This window comes from Crotalus tigris, unplaced genomic scaffold, assembly GCF_016545835.1.
Source record: "Crotalus tigris isolate CLP2741 ecotype Arizona unplaced genomic scaffold, ASM1654583v1 scf7180000018335.1346539, whole genome shotgun sequence".
Taxonomy (NCBI): domain Eukaryota; kingdom Metazoa; phylum Chordata; class Lepidosauria; order Squamata; family Viperidae; genus Crotalus; species Crotalus tigris.
Window position 1 is genome coordinate 249,662 of NW_024096950.1, and position 15,032 is coordinate 264,693.

The window sequence follows — 15,032 nt, forward strand, 5'->3', positions numbered from 1 at the left end:
ACAAGTTAATAGAGAGATAACGCAACACATAATAATCTATTAAGTGGCTAAATCAGTGGATTTTATAGGATCCTGTCTCCATGGAACTCTTAACTCAGTTTCTGCACTAACTTATGTCTGGGTCTGCCTAACACACTGAATGATAAGCTAAGCAACCAACTTAGATGTACAGAAAATATTAAGCTACACACACAAATACACAAAACCCACATAGAATAAAACTAAGACTTCTAATTTGTTTGATTGAATATGTTATGTGAACACAAAACATAACCTAGCCCAGGGTAGGCAACCTTGACTCTTTTATGACTCGTGGACTTCAACTCCCAGAATTCCTGAGCCAGCATAGTCCACGAGTCATAAAAGAGCCAAGGTTGCCTACCCCTGACCTAGCCTGAGATAAAAATTCAGACTCTTGATGGAGTCTGTTGCACAGCCATCAATTTCTTACAAAGTGACACCCTTTGAGTAGGGGTGCTTGCAACGACAATGCCATCAACTGACCTAGGCCAAACTCTCAGTCAATAGAGCCTCCATGTCCAGTCTTGCGAATGGGACCAGGCCCCCTTACCTTGCTTGAAGGTATTTGATTCTGGAAAGCATGTCGAGATGTCCAGCTGAATATTGCTCTATCACATCCTTTACATCGTAAGGCCTCAAAGTTTCCTTGAATCTTTTCTTATACAGGCGGAACTGTAGAATCCTAGTGCAAGAAGCAGCGGCAGAAAAAGTGGTTCCGAGTGAGTTATTCAGATACAATCAATCAGAAGAGAGCTGGAAGGGACCTTGGAGGTCTTCTAGTCCAACCCACTGCTCATGCAGGAGACCCTATACCAGTGATGGCGAACCTTTTAGAGACCAAGTGCCCAAAAACTGGCCCCGCCCCTGCCCCGCCCCCATCCTGCCCCACCCTGCCTGCCCGCAGGGCCATTCACTGCCTCCAGGGCCCGCCACAGATCACCCAGGCAACCCAGCAGCACTATGGTGGCCACACCCTCTGCCTGCACCCTACAGCATCAACTGCATGATGGGGCATGAGGGCAGAGTCTTGTCTACGCTGCCTGGCTGCCATGTCCTTGGCTGCGCTGCTCCCTGTGGGCCACGCTCGGATTCGCTGAACAACGGCGTGATTCACTGAGCCACTGTGGTGATTCATTTCATAGCAAAAAAGATTGCAAAATTGGACTCGACTCGCTCAGCAATTGCCCTGCTTAAAAATGGAAATTTGGTCCCAATTTATAGTCGTCACTTGAGGACTATTGTACAATTTTGAAAGGGGGCTTTCAGTCAACTATTATAATATGATACATAATATATACTGCTCAAAAAAAATAAAGCGAACACAAACGTATAGGATCCTATACGTTTGTGTTCCCTTTATTTTTTTGAGCAGTATATATTATATGATCAACTGGGCAAGAGCTGTTTAATTTGTACATATTTTAACCTTGCATTTTAGATTTTAAATGTGTCACAAAAAATGTCAACTGTTATAACATCCGCTGTTAGTTTATTAAAAACACCCAAAACATACAACATAACCATAAAAACTATGTGAAATAATAAAAATCAGCTATTTGCAACAGTAACCACTGATGCAAAATACTTATCAAATATTAAGACTTCTGTCCAAGGATAAATTAATAATAGTAAAAACAGCAGCCTTACTAATATTAAATGAAACTGTAATTAATAGTCAATAAGAAAGGGAATTTAAAAAAACCAAACAAAGATTTCCCTTTAATAGTTAGACGGTTAGTAACAATTCAATCAAGCAATAAGACTATGGGAATCTAGCTAAAATCTTATTACAATTAATTCACATTGTTGTTTTGACTGGGAAGATCCAACTGATCAGAAATGTTTATTAACTATCAAATTGATTTAAAAGCATCTAATTTGATGCATGGAATACATCTGATTCAAACACATGGGTTTCATTAAATCCTCTTCAAGTCAAACCATCAAAACAAGCTTCATGTAGCCTTCTTAAGTAATTTGTTACAAGCCACCAAGAATACATGGGAGTTAATTTAATGGACTATAACAAAGACATCAAATCCAGCCCAGGCCTTGATTAGTTCCATTTATAATGGATTGCAGTTAAAAATTCTTCCAAATTAGCTACTCTTAGCAGGAAGCAAGTAAGGAGGACATCAGCAGAAACAGTCACTTTAGCCATTTAAAGTAAAATCTAATTATTTAAAGCAATTAGGTTAGTAGTTAATGTCACAAAACCAGTCAATGGCATTTTGAACTTAAATTGGTTCAAGCTTCAATTGCCCCCAAACAGATGTTTCTAGTTTGAAACATACTTCTAACCTCGCTGGAAGCATCTGAGCTGTATTCCAAGGGTAGTTGTGTTATAATGTAAGCAAGGTTTGGAACGTGACATAACCTATTTTAAGATCAAATTATTATTATTGTGGTTCACTGCACAGTCAGCCAAATGTTTAGACTAGATTTGGCATTTTTGTCCACCTATCAAGTCTTTCCTAAGGACCTGGGATAGGCAGAAGTTGACATTTGAAGGATGTAAGCTATTCCAAGTAAAGCTGCCTTTTGCAATTGACTAATGGCAAATTGGTCAATGCCGATGGTGTTCAAGTAGTGCTCCTATTACTATTAGTACTACCTTTGCTTTCTTTTGCTATAGTCATTCTACTTCTTCTGGGAGATCATTTCGTATATTTGTGACTTTTTCTTCCAACATTCCTGCAGCTGCTGGCCCTGATTGCTCAACCAACAGGTGTTGAGTCCTCTAGCTAATTTGTCACCAGAGGTCCAGGAATTCCTGCAACTAATGTAGTCTTTGTTGACCTGGGTCATGACCAATCTAATATGGATTTCTTTAAATTATGTCTCAATACATTTTTATGGGAGAGACACTCTTTGTCTGGCTCCTCTGATGAGACCTGTTCAGTATGATTGAACCTCTGGCATAAACCTCATCTTCCTCCAAGTTCACAAGCCCCACAACCACATGAAGACATGTGGGTGGATTATTATGTATTGATTTTTATGCTACCAATCTCACTGTCCAGTGTCTCTGGACTCAAACGCACTTTTGCCCACTAAAAATTAAAAAAAGGTTGAGTTGAACTCTAGAGCAGGGGTTCCCCAACCCCTGGTCCATGGACCAGTACCAGGCCACGGCATGCCAGCAACCAGGCCGCACACACAAGCAAAGCCCCATCCACGAGATGCAGGCAGCACACAAAACCATGCACCCTCCGGTCTGTGGAAAAACCTCTCTCCACGGAACCGGTCCCTGGTGCCCAAAAAGTTGCGGACCTCTGCTCTAGAGGATGGTGGTCACCTCTTTTCCTAGCCAAGGGAGCCAGCATCATGCAAAGACACTTCCATGCTCATGTGGCCAGCATGACTATACACCAAAGCACACAGAACTCTGCTACTTTCCCACCGAAGTGGTACCTATTTATTTACTCGCATTTGCATGCTAGTGTTGTGATTCTGTGCCAGCCTGTGATCTTGGTAGTTGAGTCTGGGGATTCAGAGGAGGAAGAGGAGGAGGATCCTGGAGAGCCACCAGAGTCGGAGGGAGGCTCTGATGAGCTGCAGGACTTACAAACTAATGAAGAGGCTGGTCCGTCCACTCGTGATCAAGCTGAGAGCCAGCTGTGCTGGGAAGCTGAGTCAGACTCGGAGGAAGCACAGCTGGAAGACCTCAGAGACGCTTGTAAACATAGGCAGGTCACACGAGTAGGATAGAGGGAGTCAATGGGACAATTCCAGGGAAAGAGGAGAAAGCAGTGAGAAGCCACGCCTTGGGGGCTGCGTAACAAAAAGCGAATGTGTGGGCAGGGCTGGTTGCTGGAAGCAACCGTTTGCAAAGAATTTCTGTGTCAAGAGATCATGGTCTGTTTATTTTGCTTGTGAGTTATTTCCTGTTTGACTTGTGCTCCGTTTTACTTTTGGAAAAAGTGTTGGAAAAGTGTTCTGTTGCTTTTGTTTTTTCTGGGACAATTATCAGGTCTGTAACTCAAATAAAAAGGGTTTATTTTCCAGACTACTGTTAAAAGAGGGGTTGTCTTTGTGTAGTAACAAGGACGTGCATAGGCTGGGATAGAACAGTTAGGTGGGCAGGACCTGGAGCAAGTAACGGGAGCTCACCCTGTCATGCGGTGCTTAGGTCTCCAATCACCAACCTTCCAGTTGACAAGCCCAGGTCTTAACCACTAGGCCAATGCACCCCCACTTGCCCACTACTTACCCCAAAATATTTCTTCATGTGTATGACCCTCAATAAAGAAGGAATCAAATGTTGCTGGATTTACAGTTGTATACTCTATATCAACTTTTGCAACTTATCACTCTCACCCCAACTAGGGGGAAGATGAGAACTGAAGACCAACACATCTGGAAAGCTAGAGACTGGCAAAGGTCTCTTGATTGCAACTGCTTGAAAGATACGTGATTTACTTTGCTGAACTGATTTTTTTTTCCTTCAAAATTGTAAACTGATTTTTAAACACACACATAGACATGCAGTATTGTTAAGCAGCCCAACGTTTACCTAACAGCTCGGATGACCATCTTCAGCGTGGGGATAAGGTCTTCCATAAGGAGCTCATTGCTGTATCCCCTGTCTTCCGCCAGGGGGTCCCCAGTTCCAGCATCTAAAGTAAGGACCAGATGGATACAGATAGATGATCCAGATGCAGAAGAGAATAGAACAATGTGAATTAGCTCATACAATATCCAAACATCTTATTCAGGCTGGGATCATTTGAAATCATGGATCCTGAACATTCTCCATTTCATAGACCCAGTAGTAAAAAAAAAAATAATTTGTTAGATTTAATGTACCAAACTATTCTGGGCACCCACCATTTGATCTACAGGGAAAAGAAGCTAGTATTCTGTCAAATCCTGTCCTCCAATTTCCTGAAAAAAAATCGTCCTGAGTTTTTTCCACCTTATTGCCACGTTGCTTGAAAATTTCTTTTGCTGGTGTTTTGGAACTATTTTATTGCTGAAAAAAAAGCAGAGGGTACTCTTCTTGGCCCTGTACACTTTTCCAATATTTCTGTATGCATTCTTCAACAAAGATGCTTTACAATAGGCAGGAGCACATTATCAACCCCCCCACACCTATGGATAATTAAAGCAGCCACCACATTTTTTCAGAATGATTTTGTTGTTGTTAGTTATGAAGTCGTGTCCGATCCCTCGCGACCCCATGGACAATGTTCCTCCAGGCTTTCCTGTCCTCTACCATCTTCTGGAGTCCATTTAAGCTCATGCCTACTGCTTCAGTGACTCCATCCAGCCACCTCATTCTCTGTCGTCCCCTTCTTCTATTGCAGTGGTTCTCAACCTTTTTAATGCCGCGACCCCCAACCGGTCATAAGTCAAGGACTACTCAACTGGTGCAGCACCGTTTGCAGAATGGGACTTTTGGCGGGCTCAGCAGGGCAGAGACAGCCTGGGCAATTCCTATTGGCTTTTGAAATCCAATAGAATTAGACTCTATTCAAGAGAGTCTATTCTATTGGCTTTCAAAAGCCAATAGAATAAAAGGGAGTAGCACAGCTAAGGAAAAGGGGGGAAAAATGGCAGACTGCGTTGTTTGGCGACCCCGTGAAATGGTCGTTCGACCCCAAATGGGGTCGCGACCCACAGGTTGAGAACCACTGCTCTATTGCCCTCCATCTTTCCTGGCATTAGGCCCTTCTCTAGTGAGTCCTTCCTTCTCATTAGGTGGCCAAAGTGCTTGAGTTTCAACTTCAGGATTTGGCCTTCTAAAGAGCAGTCAGGGTTGATCTCCTCTAGGACTGACCGGTTTGATCGCCTTGCAGTCCAGGGGACTTGCAGGAGTCTTCTCCAGCACCATAGTTCAAAGGCCTCAATTCTTTGGCACTCAGCCTTTCTTATGGTCCAACTTTCACAGCCATACATTGCAACTGGGAAAACCATGGCCTGGACTATACGCACGTTTGTTGGCAGGGTGATGTCTCTGCCTTTTAGTATGCTGTCTAGATTTGCCATAGCTTTCCTCCCCAGGAGCAAGCGTCTTTTAATTTCTTATAAGGTGCCCTGAACTGTCTCTTTTCCTTCTCTTCTGTGGTTATGTAGAGACAGCCAGGAACAGGTTGCAGTTCAACTACGTGAACCTGGAAAATGATGCTCATGAGGTAAAGAGTGATTTGTTCACTTTGTGCATTTGTACTTAAGAGCTTTGCACTCTTGAGACTCAAGTTTCTCATTCTCAACCAATCTTCCAGTTCAAAGCACTTATCTTTTGAGAAACTAAGGGGACTGCAGACTAGAAGAAGAGATCCACACACTTACACACTCCTCCAGCACCTGGTAGTAAAGAAAGTGCAAGAGTTCTTCAACTCACTAATGAGAACTTTGAATGAATTTTTTTTGGCTGATTTGGAAACAATATTCATAAGCATTATCAAGCCCACTTATTCTTTATATGCATATAAAGTGGCATTATTGAGTACAGGAAGTCCTCAACTTCCAATCAGTTGCCTGATGACCGTTTGAAGACACGAGCTACCTGCAAAAGGGGCCTTAGGACTCAGATCTGATCTTCCAATGGTCATCCTCTCCCTGCAGCAAACCCACTTCAGGTGTTCAGGAACATGGCCACGTTTACAGCTATTTGCAGTATGCCGCAGTAACATGTTTTACTGATCTCTTAGGAATAGGTTCTATCAGTTATTCAGCAGTAGGAAACAAGATTAGATCAACTGTTCATTCAGCATTCAACTCTCTTATTTCTTTTTACCTTACATTCTGCAAGGCTGGATAACATTTCTGCTTATTTAACAAGCAGAGATAGTAATTGTTTTAAGTCAATATATAACAGAGCTAGGATCTGAACCCAAGCCAGATCTGGCACTATCTAGCAGGCCACACAGATTCCCTGCACTTGCTTAATTAAAGATAAACAATTCCTTACAGGAGAAATGTGTACAGTAGAGGGGTATATGGAAATAACACTAAATTTTCATATGAATATCTATTGTACATTTGGAGATATGGAAATGGGCTAATCCAAGGCAGAGATTGCTGTGAATTACAGCACTAAAATGGAGACAATCTGCTGGTGCAGTTAAAGGGTGATGAATTTATACAAGTTTTACTCCTGCACAGGCAAAATCCTACACATCATTACAGTTAATATGTCAAATTTTGGAGGGGGGAGGGGTGGAAACTTCTTTTCTGCTATTTTTTTTTCCAAATCACCCAGTAAATTTTGACATAAAAGGGGAAACCATATGCAAACGAAGTCAACAATGGATGCTAGGTTTAAAAAAGCACTGAATTAAACTTTGCTTTCATTTTTTTTTAATCAGTCAGAGCTGAGGTTGCTTAGCGTAAGCATCGTGCTGAACAGATCGGAAACAAGGCCAGAGAGAAAGACATGGTAAAAAAAAATGAGGCAGGCTGCACAGGCGCTTTTTTAGGAGGCAACTGGACTTTCTTGTTTTTCTTTGAAGACATCTCACTTCTCATCCAAGGAACTTCTTCAGCTCTGACCTGGCCATCCAGTCAGAGCTGAAGAAGCTTGTTGGATGAGAAGCGAAACGTCTTCGAAGAAAAACAAGAAAGTCCAGTTGCCTCCTAAAAAAAGCAACTTTGGGACAGTCATGACCTGGATGACGGAGAATCTGCACAGACATGTTTTACGATGGTTTTGCCAGACATGTTTTACGATGGTTTTGAACTTATTTTTGGCTTTCAGCAAAACCGTCCCCATAGTGAATCTTTGGCTTGCTTAACCCACCATGGCATTTGCTTCATGATGGCTCCCCCCCCCAAAAAAATGCCTGTTATACAACTGCTACAACTTATAACCATAATGGAGAGGCTCTATTAGGATCATAATTAGAGGCTTACTGATATATGTCTTAAGGCTAGATGTTGAAATGTATTCTTTTCTATCTTCTCTGGAACTGTGAGATGGTTTAGAATCCCAAAAGTGGAAGCACAGTGGTCCATCTAAGTAAGGCGTGGAGAACAAATACCGCTCCAGGCATTGCTGAACTACAAAGCCCAGCATCCATTACCTTGAATCACACTGGTTGGAGTCAGCAGCATGTGAGGGACAAGAGACGGTAAGCTTCTTACATGATTTATTGTAACCAACCATTCAGGGATGAAGACTCAAAGCCCAAGCATCCACAATAGATGGGATTTCCAAGTTCTACTTGAAAACATTGGAATGGGAACAAGCCTTCGCTGTCAAAGTGGTCTTCCTATCAAGAGGTTTGTTGCCATGTTTAATCAAAATAGGTACGTTTTTTAATTAAGGCCATTAGGCTTGGTCCTGTCTTCTAAAGCAGTACAGAATGTTGCTATTCATTTTGGAAATGGCTTTTAATAATAATAATAATAATAATAATAGTAATAGTAGTAGTAGTAGTAGTAATAGTAGTAGTAATAGTAATAATAATAATAAAGTTGGAAGGGACCTTGGAGGTCATCTAGTCCAACCCCCTGCTCAGGCAGGAAACCTCATACCATTTCGGACAAATGGCTGTCCAGTCTCTTCTTAAAAACTTCCAGTGTTGGAGCATTCACAGCTTCTGGAGGCAGGTTGTTCCACTGGTTAATTGTTCTAACTGTCAGGAAGTTTCTCCTTAGTTCTAGGTTGCTTTTCTCCTTGATTAGTTTCTATCTGTTCTTCTTGTCCTGCCTTCAGGCACTTTGGAGAATAGCTTGACTCCCTCTTCTGTGTGGCAGCCCCTCAAATATTGGAACACTGCTATCATGTCCCCCCTCGTCCTTCTCTTCATTAAACTAGACATAATAATGGCCTGGTTCCTCATTCACCCCTCCCCCATGACATTTCCACTGCAGCGCTGTAATATCTAAAAAAGATAATGCACCACAGTCCGCCATGTTCTTTAAACATTATTTTCCTTTAAATCGGATATAAAAGTCATGCCGGGATTTAAACCTGAAGAGAACGCTTGAATCCTGAATGTAGGTCTCCAATTTCATTCCAAAACATCAACGTTCAATAGAATGATTCTGTTACTAATAAGTCAGCCAAATGAGTACAGCTATGGTGTTCTGAAAAACCCTCTTCAGGTTTAAAAGTGTGGGTCTTAAAGTCCTAGTTTTAAAAACTAAGAATCAACATATTCGAGTCAAGGTAGTGCTTGGCTTACCACTATTCATTTAGCGGCCATTCAAAATTACAATGGCGCTCAAAAAACTAGTCCTCACACTTATGACCGTTGCAACATCCCCATGGACACATGATCAAAATTCAAGCACTTGCAACCAGCACCTATTTATGACACCTGCAGTGCCCCAGGGTCACATGATCGCCATTTGCCAGGCTTCCCAGCCAATGTCTGACCAGCAAAGTCACTGGGGGATGCAGGGTTCCCTTAAGGACTGCATGATTCATTTAACAGCTGCTGTGGTTCACTTAACAACCATGGCAGAAAAGATCACAAAAGAGACAGGGCTCACCTAACAACCGCTTTTTTAGCAATGGAAGTTCTGCTTGCAAATGTGGTTGTAAGTCAAAGACCACCTATATTAGGGAAAGAGTGCAGTGGTCCGTTTCAACTCAGCTCAGAAGGAAAGCCAGCAAAATAAATGAAGCAGACTGACTATGTAGGAATTCTAGGCTGAGCTCTCTTTTGACTCCGCCCCCAGGTTTTGCCACTCCTGCTCCCACAACTACATTCTAAGAAAGTTCACATACAAACACACACACACACACACAGAGGGAGAGGGAGGGAGGGAGGGAGAGAGAGAGAGAGAGAGAGAGAGGGAGAGAGAGGGAGAGGGAGAGAGAGAGAATATGTTTACCTTCTGAGCTTTGCCAGAATGCATAAGCTTTCATTCGGAAGGCAGTACGGAATCGGTCTCGGTTAATCAAGACAATGTTCTTAGACTCTTTGGAAGGACTTTCTTCAATTGCATCTACATTCAGAGGAGTAAACAGCTTTCCTTTAGGATTGCTACCACGAACACGATCCAAGAGACCCAGCTTTTGGCTAAAAAAAAGATAAGGAAAAGGATCAACGTTTTTTTTTTTTTCCACCCCTCATTTTAAATCTAGTTTGTCCTTCCTGGTGTACATTAGGTGAGTAACAACAGCCAGTGAATTACAGCCTTCTTCTTCGCTCCCTTAAATTTTGCCACTGAAATGATGGGAAAAAATGGCTCGGTATGTGTGTGTGTATGTGTGCGCCCACACACACACACACACACACACACAAACCTGTTTTTCTGTTCTTTTTTCTTTAAAAGTGAGGGATTTTAAATAGAGCCAATCATCAGGAGACTGTGAGTTCTAGTTCTGAATTAGGAATGAAAATCGGCTGGGTGACTTTGAGTCAATCACAAAGAGACTGTGAATTCTAATCCTGCCTTAGGAATGAAAATTGGCTGGGTGACTTTGAACCAATCACCAGGAGAGTGTGAGTTCTAGTTCTGCCTTAGGCGTGAAAGCCAGCTGCGTGACTTTGGGTTAGTCACTCTCTGGCAGGCCAACTCACTTCACAGAGATGTTATGGGAAATATAGGAGGAGGAAGGAGAATTAGGTATGATTGCCACCTTGCCTTGATGGTGGCCCAAGGTCACCCAGCCAGCTTTCATGCCTAAGGTGGGACTAGAATTCACAGTCTCTTGGTGATTGGCCGAAAATCACACAACTAGTTTTCATGCCTAAGGTGGGACTAGAATTCACCGTCTTCTGGTTCCTAGGCCAGCACTTTAACCACTAGACCAGGGGTAGGCAACCTTGGCTCTTTTATGACTCGTGGACTTCAACTCCCAGAATTCCTGAGCCAACATGGCTCAGCTTGGAAACCTCTCCCTTTCCCCTCAGTGTGGCTGGTTCAGGAATTCTGGGAGTTGAAGTCCACGAGTCATAAAAGGGGCAAGTTTGAAGACTCCTGCTCTTAATCTTCATCCTAGGATAGGGATAGGCAACCTTGGCTCTTTTATGACTCGTGGACTTCAACTCCCAGAATTCCTGAGCCAGCATGGCTCAGCTTGGAAACCTCTCCCTTTCCCCTCAGCTTGGCTGGCTCAGAAATTCTGGGAGTTGAAGTCCATGAGTCATAAAAGGGGCAAGTTTGAAGACCCCTGCTCTTAATCTTCATCCTAGGATAGGGGTAGGCAACCTTGGCTCTTTTATGACTCGTGGACTTCAACTCCCAGAATTCCTGAGCCAGCATGGCTCAGCTTGGAAACCTCTCCCTTTCCCCTCAGTGTGGCTGGTTCAGGAATCCTAGGAGTTGAAGTCCACGAGTCATAAAAGAGCCAAGTTTCCTATCATCTAGTCCAGGGTAGGCAACCTTGCCTCTTTTATGACTCGTGGACTTTAACTCCCAGAATTCCTGAGCCATCCACTATGAGGGGAAAGGGAGAGGTTTCCAAGCTGAGCCATGCTTGCTCAGGAATTCTGGGAGTTGAAGTCCACGAGTCATAAAAGAGCCATGGTTGCCTACCCCTGGCCTAGGCCTAGGCTGCTTTATGACTCGTGGACTTCAACTCCCAGAATTCCTGAGCCAGCATGGCTCAGCATGGAAACCTCTCCCCTTCCCCTCAGCATGGCTAGCTCAGGAATTCTGGGAGTTGAAGTCCTAAAAGAGCCAAGGTTGCCTACCCCTGCACTAGACCAAACTGGCTCTCTTATACTTCTTTCTTGCCAGATTTTAGTTTAGGCTTTTTCTTTTTCAAAATAAGAATGTGGAATGTAAAAGGTGTAGGTTACTTCTGAGACATTGGGATAATCTGCAGTTCCAGCACCCAGGTTCAGCAGACCTTGGTAATGTGGCCAAATCCGGTCCCTTAAGGAAGCCATTTTTGTTCCCCTCAGAGAGCCTGTCTTCCAATGATCACTATGCCATCTCCTCTTTCTTCTCTCTGTCTCTTCAGACCAAGGAGGAGCCAGGATATGTACATTTCTCTCTCTCTTCCCCCTACTGACAGCTTCTTGGTGCTTTCTCGGATCTTGAAGTGAGAACTTGGTTGTTCTAATTTGCTCAGTTTCCCCAAGGAAAGGATAAAAATAGCCCTCATCTGAGGCAGACAGACGAAGGAAGATGCTCCCCTAGCAGAGCAAATCTCCTGTGTTTTTCTCTTTCTGTCCCCGTGGACTCAGTTTCCACCAGATCCTTCACCTTTCTCTACCTTTTAACCTTCCTTTATCCTACTATTTTCCTATTTCTTCTAAAGTCACAGGAAGCCCTCGACTTACAGCCTAATATTTCTGTTGCCAAACAAGCAGTTAGGTGAATGTTGCCTCATTTTACGACCTTTCTTGCCACAGCGGTTAAGTGAATCACTGCGGTTGTTAAGTTAGTGACATGTTGTTAAGTGAATCTGGCTTCCCCATTGACTTTGCTTGTCAGAAGCTCGCAAAAAACATGACCCAGGGACACTGCAACCATCGTAAATATGAGCCGGTGGCCAAGAGTCCAAATTTTGATCATGTAACTATGGGGGTGATGCAACGGTCGTAAGTGTGAAAAAACAGTGATAATTCACTTTTTTTTCAGTGCCACTGAAACTTTGACCGGTCACTAAAGGAACGGTTGTAACTTCGAGGACTGCCTGTATTGGGTTCTACTGATAACGTCTGCCTTAAAATTTGTGAACGCTGTCTCAAACGTCACTTCCCCCACCTCCATAACTCATCTGAAGGAATGAGAAAAGGATGATGTCTTAAAAGGAACACCAACCACACTGGAGATTCGAACTGCATACCTGGTGCCATCCATTTGTTCTTTCCTTTGGGAAGATGGAACGGAGAGGAAACATGGGAGAAAAGCAGTGGGAAAGAAGAGATGTTAAATACGATATTAAACTTCAAAGGACATTAGCGTTATCGGTTTTGACACCTAGTGGCTACATTTGCATATCACGTTTAATCCAGTTACAGGATTAAAAATGAGATGGGTTTGAATGATACGTTCCCGATTGTGTCACTCCAATGGTTTCACTTTGCACAAGAGGCGGAGATACAATAAAGCAAAACCAGGTTAAAACTAACCAAGCTTTGCATGCTGTACAAACGATACTCATGGATCTTTCATTGCTTTGCAAAGTCAGCCAATAGAGATACTACTCATACATCATTTCTGCTTTTATTCTGGGGACTCCTGTCCTTATATGTAATTAGTAAATAATAGTAACTGGGAGATGGATCTCGGAGTCCTAGCGGATAATCACTTAAATATGAGCCAGCAGTGTGTTGCAGCTGCCAAAAAAGCCAACACAGTCCTAGGCTGCATTAACAGAGGTATAGTATCAAGATCACGTGAAGTATTAATACCACTTTATAATGCCTTGGTAAGGCCACACCTGGAATACTGCATCCAGTTTTGGTCCCCATAATGTAAAAAAGATATTGAGGCTCTAGAAAGGTTACATAGAAGAGCAACAAAGATGATCAGGGGATTGGAGGCTAAAACATATGAAGAACGGTTGCTGGAATTGGTCTAGTTTAATGAAAAGAAGGATGAGGGGTGACATGATAGCAGTCACCCTGGGTGTTTTGACTACATAAGGATCCTCATACAAAGAGCCCATCCAATCAATCAGAATAGAATAGAGCTGGAAGGGACCTTGGAGATCTTCTAGTCCAGCCTCCTGCTCAAGCAGGAGTCCCTATATCATTTCAGACAAGTGGCTGTCCAGTGTCTTCTTAAAAACCTTGAGTGATGAAGCACCCACATCTGGTGGCAAGCTGTTCCACTGGTTAGGAAGTTTCTTCTTAATTCCAAGTTCCTTTCTCTTTGATTAGTTTCCATCTGTTGTTTCTTATCCTGCCCTCTAGTGCATTGGAAAATAAACTGATCCCCTCCTCCTTGTGGCAGCCCCTCAAATACTGGAATACTGCTATCATATCCCCCCCACTCCTTCTTTTCTCTAGAGTGGCCATACCAAATTCCTGCAACCGTTCTTCCTCTGTTTTAGTCTCCAGGCCTTTAATCATCTTAGTTGCTTTTCTTTGCACTTTTTCCAAAGTCTCAACATCTTTTTTGTAATCCACTGTTAAATTATAAAATATTTTCCCAACTGAGGTCCTTTAGACATGCTAGGCCTGAACTCTCATAATCCTCAAGTAACAAGAAGGCATTGAAGGAAGGGTCTGCAAGTGATTAACAACACTTTCCACCACCACCACCCCTCCCCATTACAAAGCTTGTCCTTTCACATGCCCTCCTCCCCAGTTTTGGCTTGGATGATCCTTTAAATAAGCCAAATGGAAAAACTGAACCAAAGGAATGTGCTGAACTTACCTGAAATATGGAAATGATACAATGGACTCGTAAAACCTCCATGTGGCAACAAGATCTAGCCTATTGGGATTAGTAGCGTAGTACCTCCAGGCAGCCTAGGAAACACAAAAGAAGCAACGGCTATGTCTAATAAACAAGTGCATTGCGGGGAAATTTATAGATTATCTAAGTACTGAATATTAATCAACTAAATACTGAGCAATGCCAGAGACAAAATCTGGTTTGTTACTGATTCTTCATCTGGCGTTGAAGGTTGTTACAATCACCCTTTTCCCATCCAGCAAAGCAAAGTGAGGCTTCAGAGCACATTGGTGAAAAGTAGGGCGGATATATGATGCATCAGGGTATTATTATCTGTTCAGTCCCAAGTGTCTTCTCCTGAACTTGGAGCTCAAGCACTATCAACATCTTCCTTCCCCTGTCCTGACTACTTTCTACAGGGGGACAATCGAGAGCATCCTGTCATACAGCATCACAGTCTGGTTTGGAAGCATCACTGCTTCAGACAGGAAGGTGGTGCAGAGAGTGGTGAGGATGGCAGAAAAGATCAATGGCAGTTACCTCCCTCCCATCCAGGAGATAGCGCAGAAGTGTTGCTTGAGCAGGGTCCACAGGATTGTCTGGGATGCTACACAATCCTCTCCGCGACCTGTTTTCCTTGTTACCTTCTGGGAGGGGGCTTTGTGGTATCCGTAGCAGAACATCCAGATTCAGCCATAGTTTCATTCCATATAGCATTAACCTTGTGAACTCTCAAGCTTCTTCCTTCCGTT

At 43.0% G+C, this 15,032-nt stretch overlaps 1 protein-coding gene and 1 long non-coding RNA gene across 2 annotated transcripts in view; one reads left to right on the forward strand and one right to left on the reverse strand.

The window, feature by feature from the left end:
* Nucleotides 1-15,032, reverse strand: part of KCNQ3 (potassium voltage-gated channel subfamily Q member 3) — a 167,332-nt gene that overhangs the window by 4,756 nt on the left and 147,544 nt on the right. Inside the window, exons 8-12 of the mRNA XM_039350446.1 lie at nucleotides 14,260-14,354; nucleotides 12,722-12,745; nucleotides 9,811-9,998; nucleotides 4,538-4,640; nucleotides 572-703 (exon numbers count right to left, since the gene is read on the reverse strand). Of these exons, the coding sequence (XP_039206380.1) occupies nucleotides 572-703; nucleotides 4,538-4,640; nucleotides 9,811-9,998; nucleotides 12,722-12,745; nucleotides 14,260-14,354 (542 nt within the window). The remainder of the gene's footprint in view (nucleotides 1-571; nucleotides 704-4,537; nucleotides 4,641-9,810; nucleotides 9,999-12,721; nucleotides 12,746-14,259; nucleotides 14,355-15,032) is intronic.
* Nucleotides 6,106-12,712, forward strand: LOC120311221. Its single transcript, XR_005557557.1, has 3 exons — nucleotides 6,106-6,158; nucleotides 7,942-8,096; nucleotides 12,514-12,712. It is a non-coding gene; the product is annotated as an uncharacterized LOC120311221 (long non-coding RNA).